The 26,124-nt window shown below is 41.0% G+C and overlaps 1 protein-coding gene across 2 annotated transcripts; it reads right to left on the bottom strand.

Annotated features, from left to right (window-relative positions):
• Positions 1-1,223: 1,223 nt before the first annotated feature.
• Positions 1,224-25,872, bottom strand: ireb2 (iron-responsive element binding protein 2). Of its 2 annotated transcripts, XM_080737599.1 has the most exons (22): positions 25,793-25,868; positions 24,171-24,257; positions 21,457-21,622; positions 20,827-20,964; positions 18,522-18,791; positions 18,138-18,207; positions 17,467-17,650; positions 16,312-16,451; positions 15,288-15,459; positions 14,081-14,181; positions 13,693-13,809; positions 12,723-12,882; positions 11,312-11,447; positions 11,077-11,161; positions 10,370-10,526; positions 9,663-9,787; positions 9,235-9,339; positions 8,535-8,677; positions 8,188-8,335; positions 7,037-7,159; positions 6,105-6,290; positions 1,224-4,979 (listed from the first exon to the last, which is right to left on the bottom strand). In XM_080737599.1, exons 1-22 carry the CDS (start codon positions 25,854-25,856, stop codon positions 4,869-4,871), a joined length of 2,988 nt encoding a protein of 995 aa, XP_080593725.1. In that variant the 5' UTR covers positions 25,857-25,868; the 3' UTR covers positions 1,224-4,868. The 2 variants fall into 2 exon arrangements, with proteins under 2 accessions (XP_080593725.1, XP_080593726.1); XM_080737600.1 differs by lacking the exons at positions 1,224-4,979; positions 6,105-6,290 and having other exon boundaries at positions 7,051-7,159; positions 8,141-8,335; positions 25,793-25,872.
• Between the last annotated feature and the right edge of the window lie 252 nt (positions 25,873-26,124).

Raw genomic sequence — 26,124 nt, 5'->3', positions numbered from 1 at the left:
AACTGTCTTATCAGCTGTAACAAAAAACTGCTGGCCACAATAAGACGCCCTAAGGTCGAGAAGCGACCTCGCAGAGACTGACACAATAGTCGATATAGGCCTATATGGGCATTCCCTGACATCAGGGATCTCCATATATGGGCATAAAAGGGACAAGGACGAAATTCATTTGCAAGTGTGACTCACGTCGCGACAACCACACTGGTTATCTTGAGACTGACTGACACAATATGTCCATATTATGGGCATTCCCAGATATGAGCTTAATATTTATGACATCAGGGATCTTGGCCATACATGGAGCGTGACATGAGGCGTGACGCACATGATCTGCAGGTTGTCATAATAAATGCGACCTACAGTCGCAATAATGAAATCTAGACAAAGTCCCAAAGTCTGCCTTTGTCACTTTGGTGCTGAAATCTGAACATTTAGCATTGTTTTTCCCACTTAATCAGTATTTAATGTCCCAGATTGATGCCGTAACTTTGTGAAAGCACTCCATTAGGATAGATGGAAGTGGACCCTAACAACTTCAAAAGATCTCTGGCATGTTTGACAAGTATCAGTATCTCTGAATTCAACTGTTCATTGTTTATCCTGGCGGCCAGGAAGCTCTCTCCCACGGGCTTAACACAAACTAGAAGCTTGGCTTTGATTACACTCTGGTCCAGAACATTCCCAGAAAACAACAGGTGAGAAGAAATGCTGTAAAGTAAAATGAAAGTGACACAAATATCTTTGAAGGCAAATTGAATGGGTTCATTCCAAAACGAGATATTCACACTACTCATGGAAGCATAACACATTCATCTAAAACAATCATAAACTGACTTTGTCCCTGAGGATTGAATCACCTGTTGACAAACATGACCATAAAAAAGACCTAGCCTTACCTCAATATTAATAACCACCCAAAATGCACGTTGAAATGAAGCCCAATTTGGGCACAGTAACAAATTAAGCCAACATGAAAAGGTTTGAAACCAACAACTGTATACAACTGTCAAAATGTTGCGAAAGTAGCGTATTTTAAAGAAAGCTGTGTGTGTGTGTGTATTTTCTTCCCCTACAAGTTTCAGCTTGCAGTTATTGGACCATGTTCTGCAAAGACAAAGAGCAACAACTTTATTTAACAAGTCATGTAACAGACAAAAAGGTCAACATTCATCTCCTGTGGGTACAAAATAGATGCATTTACAACATGGATTATTTTTCGTGACATTAACCTAATCCCTTGACCCTTATGACTCAAATAGGAGTTACTCCTTTCCTTTTGGCCTTCGCCAAAAGGAGTAGGCATCAATAAATAGCTAAGACCACTTTTCATATAGAAAGTATAGATGGCATATGCATGAAGGCTAAATGGTCTAAAGTAAACCCACATTCTGGACTGTCTGTAAACCTTGATTAAGAATGCCAGTACCTTGAGGGGGAAAACACTTTACTACAATAATGTATGATACAGCATTAATTTGTTGCTACTTGCTAGGACAAACTTGAAAAGGCAAAAACCTTCCTTTTACATTTCAGGACAGCAGACAATGTAAAGCATATTGCATGTTCAGGTTTACGTTTAAACTGAACACACACACTTCCCAGATGATGTATATGCTATTGTGAGAAAAAGCATGATGTATGCTACGTATTTTATTTTTTTACTTCTCTGTTCACCTGTTAGCACCAGGCATGTCAACATGCATGTTTGTGTCTAATCTAAAAACAAAATCACCAGAGACTTTGCACGGGAAAGAATCCTAATCAAATTAATTCATCAAAATTGCTGTTGCATGAAATGAAAAGGTAATTTATTAATGACACATAGTGACTCCCTGTCAAACAGCGACTCCCAACAGTGCAAAAACCTGTACTCTATACTTATTTTCAAACAGAGGTTGACAAATACAAGATCCTTTCTTTTGCAAAGTGTTCTCTTGTCTCTCGAGACAGACTTATGACTCACACAATTTTCAAATGCTTCTGTCATATGGTCTGAGCAACCAGCGTGTCAATTTATATTCAGTGTAAAGCGGATTACCTTAGCAGTCGCCTAAATTAGTCCTAATGTAAATCAAATTAGTCAAAGCATAAATATCTTGCTGCTTAGCAGAAATGGAAAATCTAAAATGTTTTGAGGATATTTTTAAATATATTTGTGAACAAAATCTGTACTTGGCTGTCCGATAAACTGTCATTACACCTTGCTAAAACAGAATCCATTCTTTTTGGGTCCAAACATACCCTTAATAATACAAAATAATTTCAGAGTTGACAGAATAATAATTTCAAGCAGAGGAGAGGTTACCTATTTGGGCTGTATTCTTAAACTGAAATCTCAAAATCACTCAAAAAGCAAACCGATACGAATATGTCTCGGGGCCTTAAGCCCACAACCCACCTAATTCCAACACACTTTGCTAGTTTGGGATGGCTCAGGGTAGAAGACAGGGTTAAACAAATATCAATAGGATTGTTATTTATGATCATTGTACATAAGATCCTTTGTACATAGGGTTTGTATTTGTTGATGACGTGCATTATTGTGTTAATATTATGTTATGTTGATGAATTGAATACATAGGACCGGAAGACTTTTTTGTTTTACCCGTTAAGCCTTCATGTCTTACTGTACCACATGCTGTTTACATTTGACTAAACATATTCAATTGATAAAAAAGAAAAAGAAAAAAAGAAATGACCAACAGATGACAGCTTCCTTTTTTGACATTCAGGGGGTGTAGTTCCAGACTCTATATAGCATTCGGAAATGTGGAATAGTTGTCAATGCAAGACTGTTCTAAAAATCCACTATGAAGTCAGAAACTGAGCAGCAGCTATATTCGCAAACCATTACCAACATTACCAGTGAACTAACATGGAAGAGACTGCATTCTAAAATGAGGACATAAGTGAAAAACTAAGATGCTAAATATAATTATCACAATGTTTTGACATAGGGTCATTTAAATTAAATTAAATTTAGCCATATATCTATTACCACTCTAGTCATGCTGCAGTGGAATCCACTTGTCACCATCAATGAAGGCATTACTTAATGTTTAGGATATGAACCAGTTTAAAGACTCAGTGAGTGTTTCAGATATCATGCTGGCTGTATTTTGTGCATAGAAACCTAACTGCGTTTTTTTAACCTGTGAGGAGTTGAGGGCCTCTCTTGATGAAAGATGAGACAGACATCTCAGGTTGAGTCTCATTCGTGTGTTGATGTGTTCAATTATTAGGGTGCTCACACAGCGGGTGGTGATGTTATGGCACTTTTCCATACAGTACCGGCTCAACTCGAATCTACTCGCTTTACTTTATTTTCCACTGCAGATGGGACTCAATCAATTTAGTTGATCGTCACAGCAATGTCCAACCCTCTGTGCAGGAGGTTGCTAAACAATGGTGAAGATAAAGGTAATGCTATCACTCCATTTCACATGTACAGTCCAACAGAAATAGGTTCAGATAACATTTTAGGCAAGAAATAGGCCATGCAGTTGCTCAATATGGATTTATTTGCCATCTCCAACAGCTTAACAGTATTTGGGAGCTTCCATGCAGTATGGGGGAGTCTGTCCATCGCTAGTGATGATTCTCTGACCAATAAGTAGTCTGCAGTGTTTTCATGTCACATTTTGGCATCACCCTCAGCCTGCTCAGAACCTCGACAGATAACAGCTATACCAAAAAAGTAGCAGGTACCTTTGCCTAATGGAGAACCAAAACAGTCAACTAGAGTGGAGCTGAATTACCATGCAGTGGAAAAGTGACATTAATGATTGCTGGCAGCCTGGCACGCAGGTTTTGGCCCTGCGGTCACAGCAAGTGTCGATACATACATGTTTGGCTAATTCTGGATAATCCAACTTAGAAACTAATGTTGCTCCACATGCCCATTTCTTTTAATGTCTTTGTAAAACAGGGAAGAGCTGTTACAAAATTCAGGGTTCAGTACAATTACCTCCTCCATGGTTTTTCCCGGTGTGGTGGTCAAAACTAACCTCGACAGCGCCACAGCAAGCTAGAATAGTTTAACAACCTTCAACTCAGGTGGCAGCTGTAAATAAATCATGCCTGTACCAGTGAGCAGCAGCCTCTCTCTCTCTCTGCTTGCTGCTGCCATTGGATTGCATGTTGAAAACAATGGAGGTGGTCCCCTGTGTGTAAGCACCATTTCAGTTTCTTTGACTTGTGTGGGCTTCAGTATGGAGGTCATTTCTGTCCTGTCAGAGCAAAACCTTCTTTCTGGTTCTGGTCCAGAAACAGGGGTGTCCTGGTGGCATATCAGGTAGGCCCAGGTCTAATTTGAGTTCGTCTCAGGACTCTCTACCATCCTTGTCTTGTCTCTTTCCACTGTCGTGTCCCATAAAGCTCAAAACGTATTGAATCGTCTTCGAGATGTGGAGCGTTAAAGTCTAGTGGACATTTGAAGGTCTTGATAAGGTTGTCAGTTAAATGATAGAAATGTACATGTTAAATGCTTTAAATTGGCAAAGTAGAAGTGGGCGGGTATAAAGCAGAATCTCTCCCTCTGGTGGACGGAGACACAGCCTCTGGCCAAACTCTGTGTTCAGGCAGCAGTGACATCACCATTGTTGCTAGCCTGATTGCTAGCTGTGACATCAAAGTTCCAGCGACAGGGAAGACCCACAGCAGGTGTGCAATGTCAGCCCAAAATTAAGCTGTAAAAGGACGTGTCACTGGTTTTGTACTGGTTTCACACTGGGACACCAGTTATTTTGACCATTTTGATTTGGCCATGAAGTCAGGAAACCAATGTACAAATACTGCAGTTCCTCCGCTGAATGTGTTCTTTGTGAACATCTCGTGCCACTGGTTGAGAAACCTCTCTCTTTCCTTCTTCAGAGCATTGTCCGAGCAACATATCTGAGGAGCCCTCCGTTGCGATAAAAGATGACGTCCATCTCACTGTCCAGCAAAGTTGTGACACAGAAGGACTTCCCTAGACTTGTCTGGAAGAGAACAGAGTAGAAACTAACCTCAGCAGCTGAGATCACCAGGTAACCATAGCATCCTTATTCTGGGGGGGGGACATTCGCCGAAAATAGCAGATCTACAAGCTCACAAGGCGTCGCGATCAGCTATTTTCGGACAACAGGCCAAGTACAGAGCCAACTCAGGCCAAATGTACTAATTATAGAGGGTTTATGTGGTCAATGGACTATGAAAAGAGGGTAGAACATGCACATTCCCAGTTTTTTTTAAACACGGTGCTGATCCAAATATTGTCAAGTGAGGAAAAAGGTAATGTCTGCACACGATGGGCTTCATTCCTGTCTTTTTTTTTCTTTGTATTTTAACCAAAAGTGAACAACGTTTCTCCCATGCCGGGCTTCATCAAGTGAAACATATTTATTTATTTTAACAGCCTATCGTGTGCAGACATTCCCCTTTTCTTCACTAAAGTTAACCCATTTAGGCCTAGAATTATTGACTGCTTTAACCAGTGAAAAATAGCAGATATACAAGCTCACAGCGCGGCACCGAGTGCCGCACTGCGAGCTTGTAGATCTGCTATTTTTGAAAAAGTCGTGAAAATGTGTGCAAATCTTTGAATATATGCATTTTCAAAGCGAACGTTTGTAACTCAAATTTTGCTTCTGGGTGGTCCCTGGAACTAGATATTTTGAGATGCGGGTCCGTGGCCAAATAAATATCATTTTGGGGGTCCTTCACATGAAAAGGTTTGAGCACCACTGACATAGTAGTCTCTCAAGAACAGACTAACTGAGCTCCATTTAAGTGAAAAGGACCTTTTCTTTGACGATGGCTGGCCAGATTGCTGACATAGAAAGACAGGTTTTTTTTCCCAAAAATCTTAGAAGGATTCAAAAGACACTCGGGTCAAAATTCTAATTTTCACGATTTTTCAAAAATAGCAGATCTACAAGCTCGCAGCGCGGCACTCGGTGCCGCGCTGTGAGCTTGTATATCTGCTATTTTTTTATATTTAAAGCATAATATATTGCGTCATAATGTGTTCAGGCCTAAATGGGTTTTAAAGGACTACTCATCGTCATTCTAAACAAAATGTAAACAAACATGAAAGAATTCTAGATTACAATGTTTAGCCTCACCTTGACAGTGAGTTGTTGTTGCGGTGTCAGTTCTTCAGGAAGGGTGATGGTGAACTTCTCTTTCCCAGTCAGCTCCAGAGAATCTGCGTTTTGTCCCGGTAGGAACTGCAGTGGCATGATGCCCATTCCCACCAGCTGTCTCTTATGGAGCTTCTCAAAGCTCTCTGCGATGACGGCCCGCACACCCTATTAACCACACAACACAACAGCACTGCTTCAAACCTGATTGGTTTCTCTTTTTGGAGCGTTGCAAACCGCGGTAATATTGTGGTGGACAATTTTGTCAAAATACAAGTTTCGCCACAGACATACAAAATGAGTGGGCAACAATATTACCAGAAACACAAAGAGATAGCCCTGAATGACCATAACAGGTCTGTAACTCTGAGAGTGTACCAATGGAACCAAAGGTCCATTTGGTCCCATTTGTACACTCTCAGAGTTAAGCAAATAAAGCATTTCTGTACAACTAGTACTAGTTGGACTACTAATGTGACACAGTGTTGTAGTAAATAAGTGTCATATATATAGTGTTGAACATATTCTGAAGAAGACCTGGAGACTTGACATTCAGTAATCGGGTCTTATATATAAGAAATAAGAACATTATAATAATAATTTTAAAGAAAATCAGAAACTTTCCACGGACAAGACCAAGTCTTGCCACAAAGAAATTTGTCTGTGTACGGACATATTGATGACCCCTGACCATGTGACAAACCTGTTATACGTTGAATGAACATGAAATACTTTTTGTATTCAGATCAATATACAGATTGTAAGTACATTTTTTTGTTATGTCTGTGTGTGTGTATAGTTTTGTCTATGCTTGAAATGTGTGTTCAGTTTGTGTACATTTGTACACAAATCTGTGTGAGCAGTTGGTGTGTGTGTGTGTGTGTGTGTGTGTGTGTGTGTGTGTGTGTGTGTACCAGTAGATACGGTCCTTTGGCCACCCAGTCCCTGGAGTTCCCAGAGCCATAGTCTTTCCCCGCCAGGATGATGAGAGGAACTCCGTCCCTCTGGTAACGATCAGCAGCATCGAATACATCCAGCTGAACAGAACATTATATCAGCATCTGTCTATAGCAGTGGTTCTCCAACTTTTTCAAGACCCCCAAAGTGTACATGTGTACACTCTGAGTTTTTTTTTATAACGTGAGTGCGGATTGCTTCTCTTCATACACTCTCAGAGTTACAGACCATGTAAGGGTCCATATTGTCACTGTCGGGCAGAAACCTCGTATCTCCAAGTTTCAAATTTGTAGGTTTTTTCGTAAAGTAAAGTCTTGGTTCATCATACAAGACTGGTGAAAATAGCGGATCTCTACAAGCACACAACATCTGTCATTGTGTGCTTGTAGATCAGCTATTTTCACTAGTTTAAATCATTTTTAAAATGATAAATAGAAAACTAATGGTTTTGGACATACAAGGTTTCCACCCGACAACAACGATATGGAACCCCCTCATAGGAACCCTGAGGGTCCCTGGATCCCACTTGGAGAACCACTGGTCTACAGGCTGAAACATACATGCAAGTTTATGAATGCAAATGACAATGCCTGGCCTGGTCAACATAAACGTGCGTCCCTGGTAAACATACTCAACGTGTGCTGTTAAGCACCGGTGGAGCTAATAAACCCACATCGTTATATTTGAAAGTACAGCCTACTAGATCATGAAGAATGGAGCAGAATAAAACATCAATCTAAGAAGACTGCTTCATTCTGTTATTTCAGGTGAAATCGATCTTGCGTAGCTTGAAGTGTCCGCGTACTTATGTGGAGTATAAAGTTTGAAACATCTAAATGAGCTGTATATCTAGATATCCTTAAATTCATCCAAAAGATGTACAATGTGTGTTACATTCACCCATTCACAAGAGGCAACATACAAGGTTCCACTCTCATCGAAAAGGTTAGTTTGTTGTTCAATGTCTTGCACAAGGACACAGTCGCACAAAGCCAGAAGGGATAGAAGCGGGATCGAATCGCAGGCGGCAGTGCTAGCTTCTAAGCCACAAAACCACCCACCAGTCAACAGTCTAAGCATGTGTGATGCTGTGTGCTGTGAGATTCACCGTCTGTCCTGATGGGATGTGGAGCGTCTTGGGACCTGGTTTTCCAATCAAGCGGTTCTGTAGTTTGATGCTGGCGAATGTTCCTCTAGTCATCACTGCATCGTTCCCTCTCCGAGCGCCGTACGAGTTAAACTCCCGGGGGGTCAGCCTGGTGACATGTCAACGAAACCAGAAAAAGTGAGCCAAAATTGCATGATCATATTTAGACACTGTGATATGTGCGGAATGGATACCAAAGGATCTATAGAACATCTAAATGAAGATTTTCATAGTACATCAAGACTATTTTCAACTAAAACAAACTAAATTTACAGTCTATATAAAACAGTCCAGCAGTGGACTCTGACCGTTTGTTGATCAGGTACTTTGCGGCAGCACTGACTCGAGCGATGCTCCCAGCAGGAGAGATGTGGTCTGTGGTCACCTTGTCTCCCAGGAACAGTAACACATGAGCGTTCTCTATGGATACCGGAGACTGGACCTCCTTTGTCTGGGACAGGGACAGACACGAGACAAGGGGGACACTTAGAACACAAGCTTACTGTAATTGATGTGACAATACTTCCTGTCTGGACCGGAAACAGGAACCGGATCTCCGTTATTTTGCAGGAACAACACATTTCTGTTTCCTGTTCCGGGTCACGTTTACTGCCATTGTATACCTAGCCAACACGGCTGCTAGCTCTGGAACAGTACGATGAATTTGAACGGATTATGGCGTGCATGAGGGCTGTGCACGATCCGTGCACCATCATGCACGATGGACATGTACACGCCCACGTTAAAAGGTAAGAAAATCGTGGCGGACAACCCGAAAACTAACATTTTAATGAAGGCAGTCAATGACTTTAAAGAAAACTAAAACGGGTAATACTGATTAATAAACGTAGCCTTTTCTACTGAACTAATTAAATCAGCTCTTCCTTTTATCAAGTCGTTTTCTCACAGTGACTGTTTTAAGTGCCTTCTCTAGACCAGTACCCACAGTTCAAATCTAACAGATGAAAATAAAATGTAAGGCTTTGCCAGTCAGCTCAGCAGGCCTACCAGTCTGCTGAAGAAAGAAGGAGGACGGATGTAGGTGGACTTGTGGTCCCATGGGAAGGTCACCAAGTCGGAACTCTCAAGGTTGTTCCAGAATGTGTTCCCTTTCTGGAAGACACAAAAACCAAGGATTAGAAGAACATTAATAACACAATTTTTGCGCCCCAGAGAAGCTGGAGTTTTGCCTCTAATCTCGATGACCCCTCTGGACATTCCACCATCAAGGTCTTTGCCATCAGGGCTCCCAGATATTGGAACGACTTGCCTCAATATATTAGTTGACCAAATCTTCTGTTTTAAATCTCTTCTCATGCAATCCAATCAAAACACCATAAATCATAACACATGGTACTAAACTGCCCCCATTTCAGAAAAACAGAGCTTTTGGACTAAATATGCCAGGCTAGTGAAATATCTCTTGTCCTCCTAACCTCCATCCTGGCACGAAGCTCCTTGAAGATGGAGGATATGACTTCCTGCTCCTCCACCTGCTGCACCTCCTCTCTGGACGGCCACACCTCCCGCAGGTACACCTCCTTCCCCTCTGACGTCACACCTGTGGACAGAGACGCACCACACTGTTGAGCCCTATTTGTACCTTTTTTTTTGTTGTTGTAGTTAAAAATGTAAGTAGTTAAAACAAGGGTCTTCAACAGGGGGTCCGGGACCCCTAGGGGGTCCTCACAGTTCCTACAGGGGGTCCTCCAAATCTTTCCGTGATGGAAACCTTTCTCCTTTTTTATATCAACCACTTGAATCCTAGTGTCCATATTCGGAGAACTTTTGCCAAAAATAGCAGATCTACAAGCTCACAACATGAGCTTGCAGACCGGCTATTTTTGGCAAAGACATTTGGCGTAGAGGGGGAAAAGAGCAGTATAAGTACATGGTGAAATGTCAAGTTATGTATTGACGGTTCAAGTGGTTAAATACGAATCTGAAAACATGAATCCAAAATACACTGATGATTGTGCAGTCAAACAATGGAACTATATGGAATCTATGAAAAGGTTGTGGGGGTCCCTGCTTCATCTCTCTCTCAACTGAACTAAAGGGTCCTTGCCCTGAAAATGTTGAAGACCCCCGAGTTAAAATAAAGTCATGTGAAGTGGATGGTTTGAAGATTCTCCGTCCTTACCCAGAGGCTCGGTGTCGAAGTCGATGCCCATGGTGCCAGCGATGGCATACGCCACCACTAGAGGGGGGGAAGCCAGGTAGTTGGCACGGACACACTCACACAGGCGGCCTTCAAAATGCCTGTTCCCAGACAACACCCCACAGGCCACAAGGTCTCCCTGGAACCAAGCCAAACAACCTGATTACTAGGGCTGTCACAATTATTACATAATCGTCTAATCGTGATTATTTGACATATCGCAATTATTTTGTCATAATCGTCATAATCGTGAATGTTGAAAAATTTCAGAAATAGTGGAAATAGCAGATCTACAAGCTCACAACGCGTCGCATCGAGCTTGTAGATCGGCTATTTCCACTATCAATGTTATTTTTTAAGTAGTAAGTTGTCAAATATGTCAGTAATGTATTTGTATATTTAGGTTATGTGTCATATCTACCATATGCAACTTCAAAGCCTAAAAGCCAAACAGAAATGTAATTATCAACAACAAATACACAATTAAATCGTTAATCGCCAATTATTTGAGTGACAATTAATCGTCATGTAAAATGTCATATCGTGACAGCCCTACTGATTACTAGGAGAACTCAATCCAGACATACTTCTTGTTGGAGAGCAATACCTCAAAGTGCTTTAATCAAGCTAACGGCAATAATATAAGTAGACAGATTTCAAAAGGATTAATTATAGATGTGTTTTCCCACCTGTTTGATAGCGTCTACAACGGCCTGTGGTAAAGGTGCTGTGTTTCCTACACAGGTGGCACAGCCATATCCAATCACCTCAAACCTACAGAAGAAAGAACTGTTACTTCAGATGTTACCGGCAACATACTGTTAATAAAGGACAACCGCAATGTAAAATAGTTCAGCAGGACTGAACTTAAGAGAGACAGAGTTGTGTGTGTGTGTGTGTGTGTGTGTGTGTGTGTGTGTGTACCCTAGCTGGCTGAGATAAGGCAGTACTCCACTAGTATTGAGGTAGTGAGTGACCATTCCGCTGCCTGGAGCCAGGCTGGTCCTGATGTAAGGCTTCACTGTAAGCCCCGCCTCCACCGCCTTCTTGGCCAACAGCCCTGTCAATCAACACACCAGCCAATTAGGTTAGTACGGTAGGTGCAACGTTCTTTGCAGATGAGGACAGGGAAGTAACCCGAATCTGAGAAATATACGGATGGAAAGGGAAACAGGAAAAGATGCAATTCTGGGAAATTCCAAGTGTGGTTGCCCTGACGCAAGTTACGAGGAATCCGTCGGGAAATGTATTCCGTCATAACATTTGTACCTTTTGTGCCCATATATGGATCTGTTAGAGTTCTCAACAGGCCTGAAAATTAAGGCCCGGCCCTAACTGGGTCCTAACTGGGCAGGCCCGAGGCCCTACCCGGCCCTACTAGTTAGCATACATTTTAGGCCCTACCCGGCAGAAAACCTTTGGGTCGGGTCGGGTATGGTCGGGTCTATAACAGAGTAATAGTAATAACATAATACAAAATATATTTTCTTTTTTCATTGAGCCCGAGGCCCTACCCGGCCCTACTAATCTTATATTACATTTTAGAACTGCAGCCAGCGGTATTTGAGTGTCACCAACAGACCAAATGCAGCACTCCAATTGGCTATAACGTCCCCCAGTCCAGGGGATCTTAACGTCCGCCCAGCCAATGGATCTGTAACCCTACACCAGCCCATACAACAAGCCTGCACCAGCCTGCAAGCAGCTGTTGTCACGGTTACGCTCCACCCAGCCCACGCTGCCCACGCCCAGCCCACTCAGCCCACTCAATCTCAGAGGCAGCTGATCCACACAGATTTGCGGACAACACCGGAAGTGCGTCCGGCGGTCAAATATGTCCGACCGGAAACGTGCGCTGCGGCACAATAGTTCCGCCACAATAGTTCCCCCACATTTTTTTTTTTTTTTTTTCCTTTTTTTTTTTTTATTTTTTTTTTTATTTATTTTTTTTTAACTAGATGTGCAAACCTCTAGTTAGCATACATTTTAGGCCCTACCCTACCCTAAATGTCGGTCGGGTTCGGGCAGAATTTGAGAACTCTAGTATCTGTCAGTCCTTGTCCCTATTTGAGCGGTGCTAACCATGCCGCCCTAGTCGCCTTTATCCCCATACATGGAGATCATGTGTCAGTCTCAAATGGTCTATGAATGGTCTATACAAAGACCAAATAAGGAATCAACAATAACAACGATGCCTGCAAATAGGTGGTTGTGACCTCGTATGTACGAAACAGTAGACATTAGCAGAAAGGAAGTACATCTCTCTCACTTTTACACACAACACAAGCAAGCAAAAACAGTCATTCATTTCAGCAAAAGTGGACAAAGGTCTGACCTGCGGTCAGCATGACGGAAGGGTTACAGTTGTTGGTGCAGCTGATGACAGCAGCGATGACCACAGAGCCGTGAGCTAGCTGGTACTGCTGTCCACAGTGGACAAATGGAACCAGGGCTTCCTGCTTCTCTCTGGAGATGTTGAACCCCTTGGAACTCACCTGGAGGAAACCACACATGCTTGTATTACTTTACAGCAGTGGTTCTCAACCTGTGGGTCAGGAGGACCCCCAGGGGGTCCCCAAATTATTTTGGGGAACGCCTTTAAAATGACAAAATTAAACATTGGCCAAATTGTCAAATATTAGAGTCAGAAATTGTGAAAATAGACGATCTACATGCTATTTTCACAATAGAACCGTGTTATACAAGATGTAATTCCTCAACTCTTAGTGCTTGTCAGGGTGGGGGGTCCCCAGTTAAAATATTATTATTTGGGGGGTCGTGAGAACCACTGCTCTACAGCAGGCCCTGTCCCTCTCACTCTATCTGAATAAAGAATAATATTAATTCACATTTTATAATAAAACCTAAATCTCTTCAAATAACCTTTTTTCTAAAGGTTTTTGCACCATACACAAATTATAAAAGGAAAAAAAAGGTTGGGGAAATCACATTAAACCTACATTAAACAAAAAGAGACATTCCCTTTGGCTTGTGTTAAAGCATATCTTCAGCACCGAACAAAAAACCTGTGAGAATCCAGGAAATCTGGCAACGGAACCCATTGCAAACTTCAAACTGAGGTGTTACTACATTACTGTGTGTTCAAACTTTATATTGGCCGGGATATAATAGGTCTGCTCCTTTTTACCTCAAGACTAAATCTCTTCATCAAAACTAGCTGATATACAAGCTCACAACGCATTGCGAATCATTGTGAGTTTGTGGAACTATACTTGTAGCTATTTTCGCCAAATAAAAGTTTCACCTCCAGAATAGGGATGCTACGGTTCATTTGCTTAAGTTACCTTCCCATCTAGACAGCTCTGGAAGTCTTCCTTCATGTTGCTGACAGCGACTCGGTCCTGGGGTCTCTTAGGTCCACTCACATGAGGCACAATGGAGCTCAGGTTGATGTCAATCACCTGGACAGTGGACACACAATGCACTGGCCTGTCACTTGTTCTTTATTTGGACACAAATTCCTATGAATTGGATTCCTCTGTTGATTATCATCAGTTGATTACGCCGAAGTAACCATTCTTAACCACTTAAACCCTATAACCTTCCCTCTATACCAATTCTCTTGATCAAAGATAGAATATCTTTCCCCACAATATAGGGATGCTGGGGTTTACTGTAAGTGGTTAAGTTTACACTCATGATTCGACAGTGTACAGGGATCTTTAGAGGTACCTCTGAGTAGGTGGGGTCTTCTGAGGAGTCCTCATAACTCCTGAACAGATTCACTGCCTTCAGATAAGACTCCATTAATTCAAGTTTCTCCTGGTTAAAGTCTGCAATGCACAGGAAAATATAATGGCATCACCTCAGAGAATCTGTTTTAATTAACTCCCCGCAGAGGGTGAATTTACTCAGACACTGAAGCTGTTTTGGACAAATGTTTCTACATCTAGTCAAAATAGAGCCATTCCTATAAAATGAGTTTTGATAGACAATTAGACTGATCAAATATAAATAGGATCACAGTGCAGATGAATAACATATCTGCCCTGCTTCTTTAGAGCTGTTGACACAAAACTTAGTGACTGTTTCCAAGTCCTGTGTGTGTGAGATGATACTGTATGTTTGTATGATATTATTTCAAGGTGCTGTTTTTGTCTTATTAGAATACAGTGCAGAACATATTGAGCAGCAGTCAGCACACATCCCGAAACAGGATTCATACAGGACGTGTCAAGGTTCAAGGTTTGTTTATTTAGTGTTCCCGAAGGGCAAACTGGGTTGCAGCGGCATAGACAACAATACATCAAACAATACAATAAAAACAGCAAAATACAGAACACATGTAGCGGACAGATACCTGAAAATTAAATAAAAGTGCACATTGACCATAACGTGCATGCATTAAATGTCTGGTTTGCTGGTTGAACCCCACCCTGAAACAACTCTTTGTTTTGGCTGCCGAGGGCTGTCACAATTATTACATAATCGTCTAATCGCAATTATTTGACATAATCACAATTATTTTGTCATAATCGTCATAATCGTGAATGTTGAAAAATGTTCATACATTTTCAGAAATAGTGGAAATAGCCGATCTACAAGCTCACAACGCGTCGCATCGCGACACGTTGTGAGCTTGTAGATCGGCTATTTCCACTATCAATGTTCTTTTTTAAGTAGTAAGTTGTCAAATATGTCAGTAATTTCTTTGTGTATTTAGGTTAAGTGTCATATCTGCCATGTGCATCTTAGAAAGCGTAAAAGCCAAACAGAAATGTAATTATCAACGACAAACACACAATTAAATCGTTAATCGCAATTAATCGTCATGTAAAATGTCATATCGTGACAGCCCTATGGCTGCCAGACAGTATGTTGGTCATGGTGTTCTCAGACCTCTTTGCTGGTGTGTTGACAGTGCTTTGGTGTGGCCTACCTGTGTGTTTAAAGTGCTTTAATGTGACGTGGTCGATGGGGAAGAAACTGACGGTGGCGTTGTACTCCGGACACATGTTGGCGATGGTGGTGCGGTCCGGTGCCGAGAGCTGGGAAACTCCAGGTCCAAAGAACTCCACAAACCTCCCTGCGATCCCAGCCTGACGTAAGTGCTGGGGGAGGTTATTCAAACAGAGGAGGTGGTCTTTTTTCGGAAGCTACCATATTTCCAAGATCTGAAAGTTGTTGACCTGCATAGTGTTTCCCCCCTTATCATTATGTTATTTACGGTACATACTGTAGCAGGGTGGGAAGTGCAAATAGAGGCAACTATATAGAAAAAATTAAGTGTTTCAATTCTATTCTTCTGCCTAGAACAAGATTGTATGTAATGTATGTACGGTACTGTACAGTATGTATGCCTGTCTGTCTACTCAATGGTAATTTGTGCAGCTTCATCACAAACTGCATGAATAATAACTTACCATCAGAAGATCTTTTATATCTGTGTATATACAGATCCTTCTCGAAAAATTTGAATATTGTGTAAAAGTAAATTGTCTTGAAACTTTCATATATTTCTTGAAACTTTCATAATATTCTAGATACATTGGACATTCAGTGAATTATTCCAAACCTTTTTTTGTTACAATTTTGATACATACAGCTTATGAATATCAAAAGTCCACATTTCAAATATTACAATATTACACGAGACCACTCAAAACAAGGATTTATAATAGAGAAATGTCAACCTTCTGAAGTCAGAGTTGCTTGAAGTCCAATGGGAAATTTCCGAAGTCGGTTATGATTTGGGGTGCTATGGCATCTGCAATGCTTTTTCACACAATATTCAAATTTTTCGAGAAGTGTGTGTGTGTGTGTGTGTGTGTGTGTGTGACAAATCCACATGACAAATTCCTATTTAGCCAGGAAAAGCAAAAGCCTTGGCCAGGTCTTCAGGTTGTTAGAGACTCACTGGTTTAGGATCTGAAGGTAAAATAAATATAAATCAGTAAAAGTACCTTGGTGATGCCCAGGACTATGTCTATGGAGGTGGTGAGAGGGCCAATGGAGCCAGAGAGCTTACAGCCCACCACCTGGGGCAGGGTCAGGGAGATGGGCTCTCCAAGCATCACTGCCTCTGACTCAATACCACCAACACCTGAATCAGGGCACATATTAACACGAAACACACAAGGAGATTTTTTTCCCCCCGGAAACACATGGAGCAATTTGTTTCCGATCCCTACAAAATGTAAAGTAATTCATGCATTTCCAAAATGGATAGTGAAAGGAGAACTGCATTTGGTGTAAAAATTAATAATACAAAATAAATAAAAATAATAATAAAAACAGAAAAACAGATCAAATCAAAAAGCATACATGGATGCATGTTTTTTTTCCCCCCCACAGACAGCATTTAAAAATATATATATTTTAGCTTTGGATGACAACGCTAGTGTTGGTATTTTCTGCTGGCCTCGCCTAATTTTATCATCCTGCTCCTCTCTGCTAAAATCTACTGTCTACCTGAATATGCAAATCCCATTTAGACACATTTCACGTTTGTTAGTTGTAGTGATGTTAAATGAGTCCTGTAAAACCAATGGGTGTCAAACAAATGTTTCTCTCAAATGATCCCACAGGCTAGATCAGACAACTTGCACTTCCCCGGAATAAGGCACGCAGGCCAGTAGTTTGACACTCTTGAATTAGCAGGGGTGTGTTTCTATGTCAGTGGTACTCAAACCTTTTCATGTGAAGGACCCCCAAAATGAAATGTATTTGGCCACAGACCCCCATCTCAAAATATTTAGTTCCAGGGACCCCCCAGAATCAAAATTTGAGTTACAAAAGTTAAAAAAATACATATACAAAGATTTTGCACACATTTTCACGACTTCTCAAAAATAGCAGATCTACAAGCTCGCAGTGCTGTGAGCTTGTATATCTTCTATTTTTCAATAGCTAAAGTATAAAATAATTAAGACCCCTCCACCTTGGGCCCTAGTAACTCAGTCCCACTCTCCCCCCCCCCCCCCCCCCCCCTTGTGACGCCCCTGTGCATTAGACACAAGAAGTCCTGTTTGATTCAAGGCATTTGAGTAGTAAAAACTAATATGAAACATATGCTGAAATAGAATAATAATAATAAAAAAGAAGTAAATAAAGCTTACCCCATCCCAGGATTCCCAGTCCGTTGATCATGGTGGTGTGAGAGTCTGTTCCCAACACGCTGTCTGGGTACACCAATCCATGGCTCACCTGCACCACCCTGGACAGATACTCCAGGTTCACCTGGTGGACAGCACCCACGTCTGGAGGGACAACGTTTACATTCTGGAACGCTCTGGAACACCACTAGGAGGGTAGAGGCAGAGAGATGACCATTAGCACGACCTTGGACACATTTAGCTGCTTCTCCCGGGAGCGTGTCGCTGTTACTACATGTCATCTTTTCAACACCCGACTCTAACCCTCACCCTAACCTTAACCTCCGTGGAGTCGCTAACCCTCCGGTCGAAATGATGATTAAGTCTGCAATTTAATTTTCATACAGAAATGAAATGAACGGATGCTATGAGAGGGAGACGTTGGCTTTCTCAAAATCCATGCTTTGAAAAATGGTCGGTAGTAATGTCAGTAGGCAAAAAATGCCAGACCGCCAGTATTGGCCTTTAACATCAGCCAGCTAAATGGTAGGTTTGGATGTTTTTTTCTTCCCAAACAGCCAATTATCCATCATTCAGACCAGTTTTACAAATCCTTCTAAAGAGAGTTCATTTTAAAATCCACCAGCTGTGGCTGCTGGATAAAATAATAACTACATGCTTGCAAGTGGTCCAACCTTAAAGAACTGCAGCCTCTCCTTGTTCCTTGTCAGTTCCATTTCCTGGTTCTTCAGGGCCGTTTCAGGTCTGCAGATAAAATATATAGACATATTAAAACTTTAAACAAAATGTTCGGACATGAATGTTTGGTAGATTATGTCTCCGTTGTAAAAATGCTCCATGGCAATACATTTTATACCCTTTATTATATTATACCCTAATAAGTCTGTTTATTTCCATTTTAAATTTCCCATTTGTGGGATGAGCAATGTGGGTTGCGGCCATGAACTGGCCAAACACAGCAGTCTTTCATTGGCTCAATCTGAATGAATAGGTTGCGTTTCCTGCATTGCAAGCAACGTGACTGAACAGATTACGCTGTAGCCAGTGAGAAAACGTACTCAGAGACAGGCTTCAGGTGAAACGGGCAGAGGAGGGGTGTGTTTTCTATTTGCTGGACAGACGTTCGTCCAGAGGTGGAGCTCGCTGGGGCTTCACTGCAACCAGATTTACTACAGGACCCCCTCTGGCCTCCCCCACACTGCTGCGTTGCTCCTCTGGGGGTAAGGGGAGCTTTGGAAGGAGGCACGGAGCGGGGGACAGGAGGTCCATGGCTGGGATTAGGGTTCTGGCCCTCTCCTCCTCCTGGATTGGGAGAATTCTGTATGGCACTGAGGAGAAGACGAGAGGAGGTCAATTCAAATTAATTCACCTACTGACATGGATGTCGACAGTACCTGGAAAGATTTTATGTGTTGTGTGCTGAACTTAAATGAATCAAATACATTTTGAATAATCAAATCATAGAAACATGAAAGTATAGATGGGACATTTCCATGCATAGCATCACTGTACTTCCTGTGTCAAAACACAGAAGAGGAAATAATCAATTCATGGGAACCTCCAAGGCACTTTTGTTTGACATGAAACAGTTTTGATTTGGCCATCCTGTCTCCTAGCAGTACTGGGTTCCAACAGCTACTGAATATATGTTCAGATTATGGTGTAAAATGTGATGTGAAATATAACGCTAAAAAGAGTGTCATCATGGTCTGTAGAACAAGAGAGGACAAGGACCTTTCTTTTCCTTCATTCTTTGTCAGGTCAGGTTATTACTGTGTGTGACAAAGTATCTGGGTCACATCATTACTGACCAAATGAGTGATGATGATGACGACATATATAGGCAGCGTCGTATGCTTTATGCACAAGCTAACATGCTGAAGAAGTTCTACTTTTGTTCTAATGATGTTAACTCATTTGCTGCCATTTAACAATACCTTCGTACTCCAATCCTGCCAAACTGTCTCCATAGACTTCCATGTAATTCATAGTGCACGGATCATGCACACCCATGCCTAGATAATGCACCACGTGTGTCCACATTGCTCACAGCTTTCAAACAAAAGAATCCGAATGGAAATCCGTTCAGGCATTCATGAGATAGCAGCCACTATGTTTTACACTGTTGTGAGCTTGGAGGTCTGCTACCTGAGTTGTATGGGGGTTGTATGGGGGTTAAACAAGCAATTTCGCGATCGCTATCATGCCTACTAACGTTTTTGGGGTCCAAAAAAAAAAAAAAAAAAAAAATGAAAAAAAAAAAAAATTTTTTTTTCAAAATGGCGGCCATTCTCGGGTTCCTCGGGCGTGGCAGGGAGGGACATCCCAAAATTCTCGGGTTCCTCGGGCTTGGCAGGGTATGAGTTAAGACAAACTTGTTCAGAGACTTGTTCAGAGCCTAATTGCACTCCGCTGTATACTGCCCCCTTGTGGGTAAAATATAAGCAGACAAGCATCCAAAAACTACAGGTTGCTTACAATGACTGTATGAGGATTCTACTCAGAAAACCTAGATGGTCGAGTGCCAGTCAATTGTTTTGTGAGGCAGGAGTGTGCACTTTTCATGCTCTTCTGAGAAATCTGACGTTTAAGTTTATTTGTCATCTGAATGTGTCAAATAATTGGATTATCATGCTGCTGACTAAACCCAATTTCAGTAATGTGAAATACCACTCTTGCATCTGGAAACACTGGTATAGTGGCAGTGCCTTATTTTAGTGTTCTGATTGCTTTGTTTTAATTTTAATTTTATTGGTGAGATGTTTTTAAATGTTGTGTTGTATGTCTTCTTATTGGACCTTGTGTCTGTCAATAAAAGTTGATGATGAGTTTTGCATGCCATTCAGGTGATTGTATCCATATAGCAATATGTGTCATTGGGTCCCCCAGCAAATTAAGTGGCCGCAAACACCAAAGTAGGGTGCTTTTTCCCCAAAATAGCTGTTGGAAAGCTGCATTAAAATGCGATATGAGCTTGTAGCTTGTTTTTGCCCCCAAATATTTTCCCCAGAATAGAGATTCTAGGGTTCATGAGGTTGTGTAAAGGATTCTCCGAGAAAGACTTTAATAGCTGTCGACTGTAGTAGTATAAAAAAACTCTTTACTAATTTCAGACGTTAAATTGCAGGTACTGGTACTCAGTGATTACATTTAGTTTTACTTTTTTTAACATCATACTGAGCTGAGCTGTGTTTTTTTTTAAGTAATGCTCTAAGCACCTAGTCATTAGAAAGAAATGCACACACACACAAACAGAGGCTAGTATATATATATATATATATATATATATATATGTATATATATATATATATATATATATATATATATATATATATATATATATATATATTTTAGAAACCTTACCATTTGCTGAAGTCTATCTGTAGTGAGTGGTCCACTATGAGATCGGTGGGACACACAGGATTCACCAGGCCAGGGTCCACACCGTGTTTTGCTATTGCATCTCTCATGGCTGCTAGGTCCACCATGGCAGGAATACCCCTGACATAAGAGAGAAACGGAGGCTTTTGACAAGCAGGTGCAAAACATTTCCTAAAGTCTGAGAACTTAAACTTTGTTTGGGATTTGAACCTGTTTTCATGCATGACAATTGAGCCAAAGCCTGGCCGTATACCAAAGAAATGTGTTTTTCACTTTAGTTCCCCATCGTGTCTTCCCTTCAATATCTTTGATCATATTTTAACCATATTTATCTGATGACTCCAAACTATGGGGTGCATATTCAAACAGCTTAGCAAGAGCATGCTCCACAGTAGAGCTGCACGATTATGGCAAAAACAAAACAGGGAGAGAGAGAGAGAGAGAGATGGGGAGTGACATGCAGCAAAGGTCTTCGGGAACGGGATTCGAACCCGCGACACGTCTATATGGTATGCGCCTGGAACGCTAGGCTAGCGGGCACCCAATGCCAATCTTTTTTTTAATTAACAAAATTCATTGCATCAATGCACCATCGACAGACATCAAACTCACGTGAAGTCCTGGAGGAGGACACGAGCTGGAAGGAAGGGAACTTCTGCCACATTCTGCTGCTTCTGCCAGTCTAGGATGTTCTGGACATCGTCCTGTCTCACATAGAAGCCGTCACACTTACGAATGGACGCCTCCAACAGGACACGGATGGACAGAGGTAGCTCATCTGAACAGGGTGACACATACAACATGGGGAGGAGAAGGTCATTTTCTTTTCTTTTTTTTTAACAATATATTTATTGAGTTTTCTTTTTTAACAGAGAACATCAAACATATATTTTTTTAAGAAGGTCATTTTCTAAAACAATAATTTAGAAAATACTAAAGCCATCACACTAGAATAGAACAAAACAGAAGCCCTCATGCCGTCGTGCATGCAGGCAATATTATCAGACAAGATACAATAAAACAGTTAAAGGTGTGCATTTATAAAGCACCTACATTTAAAGCAAGCTATTTATATAGTAGACCAGTCTCTATAGCACTTTCCTGTGGACGGCAAGATTCTTGGTTCGATTCCCAGGCACCGCCAACTGAGTGTATGAGTAGCACGTGTTGGGTAACTAAAATGTTCAAGTAAGTACTGAGAGCTGATGGTAGGTGTTGCACTCCATCTCAGCAATCCATTTCCCAGGGGTCTAGCGCATTGAAAAAAAAAAAAAAAGAAAAAAAAAAAGAAGAATAAAAAAGAAAAAAAGATACTCCCTTGTTCTCGGCTGATCCCGGTAATAAGCCACTCTAACCTACTTACATGTAAAGCCTTTTTTCAGAGCACTTCACAATGTATGCATTCCATTCATGGTTGGTTGCGGTCTTGCGGAGACAGCCAAGCAAGGCACCGACCTGCCGGTTGGGTGCAGTCAGCTGTTCAATCTGCTGCTCATAGCTCAGTTGCTTAACGCTGGTTTTTGACATTACCAAAAAGCGCAGAACTTTTTTTTAGGCTTCTTTAGGACCTAACGATGGATTTTATAAGGGTAAACATCATGGATTTTTTTATGTTTACCCATATAATATCGATATCAAGTTGGGCTCCCATAGACTTTCTATACAGGAGGAAAATACCCAGAAAAGAAATCTGCTTTAAGTAGGATGTGAGGGGTCTAACTAGGGGTTTATCATGATTCTGAATCCATTGCAAGCATTTGTTTTGCACAAAGATCTTTCCTTGGGCGAGAAATGGCCCCCAAAAACACCCAAAAAACTGTGAAAAATGATGACTCATCACTAAACCATCATTGTATGGGTCCATTTCTAGCCCAATGAAAGTTTTTTGTGCAAAACAAATGCTTGCAATGGATTCAGAATCATGACAAACCCCTAGTTAGACCCCTCACATCCTACTAGCAGATTTTCTTTTGGGGATTTTCCTCCTAATATGGATATTATATGGGTAAACATCAAAAGTCCATGATGTTTACCCTTATAAAATCCATCGTTAGGTCCTAAAGAAGCCTAAAAAAAGGTTCTGCGCTTTTATCCGCTCCGTAACGGTAATTTCCAGCCATTGCACTATCAAGGACACTTGACATGATGCCAGGAGGAGCAGCAGGGATTGAACTGGGACCATCACCTTATGATTTTATACCTTCCTAAACTAGGATGACAGAACTATAGTTGTACTGACTCTGACCTCTAAGGACCTTCCAGGGAGGGTGCTCACGTGTGTCGGGCTGTGACACCCTTTCTAGTTCCTTTTTCCTTTCGAGTTTTTTTCTTTTTTCCGCACTTACTTTTTTGACTCTGCACTATTAGGTTGTGTTAGTAGTTTGGGGTATTTTTGCTTTTGTTTGACATGACAGTGAGATACTTGTTGCACTAACTAGCATTGACTGCTATGGTCACTTTTGATTTGGACACTACTATTTTTTATAGTTGTGCTTAAGGACACTTTATGTGTATATATATATATATATATATATATATATATCCCTCTCTTGATGTACCTTGCTCTTTACTGTACTCTGTTCTTGTTTTTCTTTACTTCTCTGTAACTTTGTAAATAGGTTTAACTGCTGTGCTGCCTCTGGGCAACTGATTTTCCCCCTTGGGATAATAAAGGTATCTATCTATGATTCCCAGACAACCACTCTACCTCCTAAGCCTCCACCGACCAATACATTCTCCAAGACACAAGGGCAACACTAAGTGAAAATTTCTTTCATACCAAGTGCAATGAAGCTGCCTAATTGTAACCAACAGTGTTTCCACCCCATGGCATAGTACTGACATATACTGTATGGGTGATTTTCTACACATCGCATGGTTCCATTAATATTTCTTGTATATTTCTGCTCTGCTGCCTGCAAGACAGTTTTCCGTTTTGGGAAAATGAAGCCTTCAACTACCCACACAGCTATAACCTTCACACAATGTTTTCTTTACTGTGTCTGAATCAGACTGATAGATTCATTAAGTTGGAGCTCAATGGAGAGTCTGTGCATATTATTTGGCCAGAGCTTGATGATGGCGGCAGTAAAAAACATTTTGTGGAGCTTTCTGAACCAACCAAATGATAACGCCATATAATAAATTGTTCAGGTAGAACCTGCTTCTTGTAAGTGAAACCCTGCATCAAAGGAACTTTCAATTAAAGAAGCACAAACAGTTATTAGCCGAGGAACACAGAGGAGTCTGTCTTGTGCCATTGCACATAAAAGCTACCCTCAAAAGGTTCAGAGGCTGGGGATGCTGGAAGATGTTTGTTGACTCACTGTATCTGGGATCGTTGAGCTTCTGTGGGTTGAAGAACTTAAGACTGCCATCATCGAGTGTGTCAATGAGGTGGCTGTATGGGTGCTCTAGATGGGGAGGAAAAAGTATTAAAACAAAGCTCTAATGACCACAGTCATAGAGCATAAGTACTACAGTGAACTTCGTGTCCTGTCCTGCTAAAAAGATTGTGGGTTATAGAACAGAAGTGGATAATACGTTGTTTTGTAGAAATTGTGTTGGTATGAACCCAAAACAGCAATCAAAAGATTCAAAACCCCACACAAACACATAAAAATAGAGTCACTGCCCTCTGTCTTAAGACACAGTATGGAACATTGGTACTCACATGTTGTTCAGACATAGGGCCAGTATAATTGCAGTGATGATCATCCTGATTATTTTTGCTAAGTACCGTAATCACAATTACTAATTTTGAAACTCTTGGCTTGGTTTCTCTGACAAAGAAGTCCTATTAGAAGACTAATCAGGGGTAGACTTAATCTGTGTCTGCCTGGTAAACCAGCCATCAGTACAGACTCGGGATACTCTCATCTAAATGGTCCGCAAAAATACATTAACAAATTACAATATTCCAGATTAAGTGGGATTTTGGCATTGGGGGCAAGTAAAGGAATAGCCTAGTAAAGAAACGTGTAAATAATGTGTGCAACTGTGTGTGTGAAGCAAACATTGAATTAAAAAGGGCATCGAAGAGCTTGAATTATATCACTAATTAAGCCTCATCCAGGAAAGGGGAACATAAACCAGCATGTATAGCACATGATTATCTACTCATATGATGTGTGATTAGAATATGGTTGCAATTAATTCATATAGGTAGTTGCTTAAAACTACAGCTGCTGAGTTACTGAACACGACTTGTTATCTTGTAAGCCCACATTAGCTGGTGTCCTAGCTCATGATCTCCAAAGCAAATGTCTTGACTAGATAAACAAAGTCAGCGTAACGGACATGGAATGCATGTCTTTGTGTGGATGTTGATCATGATATACTATTACTAAGTAACAACACAACAGGACAACAGACTGCGTAGGTTTGTCAACACAAGGTATCATAGGTTAAGATGAAGGTGAGATAAAAGATTTAGCCCAGTTAAAATGACGTTTTTATGAAGATAGCCAATAAAACATTCATAAACACTCTCTGACGTCATACAGAGAGGCAATAATGCCTGGATATTAAACTCAAATATTGTCTCCTGAAATTAACAATTTTGCATTTACTGCTAAGCTAGTTATCTTGTCATTTCTCCAGACTTACAAGGGTCGTCCCCTGTTGATAAACAACATGACGGAAAACTATTTCAGAGAAGGTCATTTTGTACACGGGAAGATATATTACGAAATATGCATGAAATGCTCCTTTGAGTTTAGATACAATTGTATCCAAGAGGCACAATTTGGCCACAATTCGCAAATGTCGTAAGCTAGCTACTGTTAGCAAACTAGCTACTTGTCTGACAGGCTAGAAAGGTTGAGTTTAACCTAAATAATAACAAGCAACAGTAAGCCTATTTTCATGCGAAGATTCTGGTCCTGAATCCAGATGTAATGCAGCGGTGAGGCAATGTTATCAAACGATATGTTTTGTTATTTTTTACCTTGCAGTGAGGAAGTGAACGCCATGATGACTTCTGAAATCAACACGACTCCTTTCCTTTCCATCAGGTACACTGTAGAGCAAACCCATTGTCTGGAAGGTTGGCCATTGCTGTGATTGGCTTGCTGGTTGTCACGGAGACAGTGGTAGCCTGTTGTTAGATTATTATTAATAATAATTGTATTATTAAATCACTTGTTTTTTATGCACCACCATCACAGGAGTAGTTCACCCCCACAATGAAAAAAAAGGGGAAAAAAAGAAAGAAATCTATTGATTACTCTCGCCATGGAGACTTGAGTTCAAATTTTTTTTTTGTATTTGTCAAGACAA

The sequence above is a fragment of the Nannobrachium achirus genome, assembly GCF_963921795.1.
Source record: "Nannobrachium achirus genome assembly, chromosome: 11".
NCBI lineage: Eukaryota > Metazoa > Chordata > Actinopteri > Myctophiformes > Myctophidae > Nannobrachium > Nannobrachium achirus.
Note: the sequence above shows the minus strand (reverse complement) of the source record. Positions and strands in the feature narration are given on the sequence as shown.

Excerpts from the sequence above, each read along its gene's own strand:
- ireb2 (XM_080737599.1), bottom strand. The coding sequence starts at position 25,856 with ATGGAAAGGAAAGGAGTCGTGTTGATTTCAGAAGTCATCATGGCGTTC. Across the intron at positions 24,258-25,792 it reads GTTCACTTCCTCACTGCAAG|AGCACCCATACAGCCACCTC; the intron begins GTAAAAAATAAC and ends CTCCCCATCTAG. Across the intron at positions 11,162-11,311 it reads CCTTATCTCAGCCAGCTAGG|GTTTGAGGTGATTGGATATG; the intron begins GTACACACACAC and ends TTTCTTCTGTAG.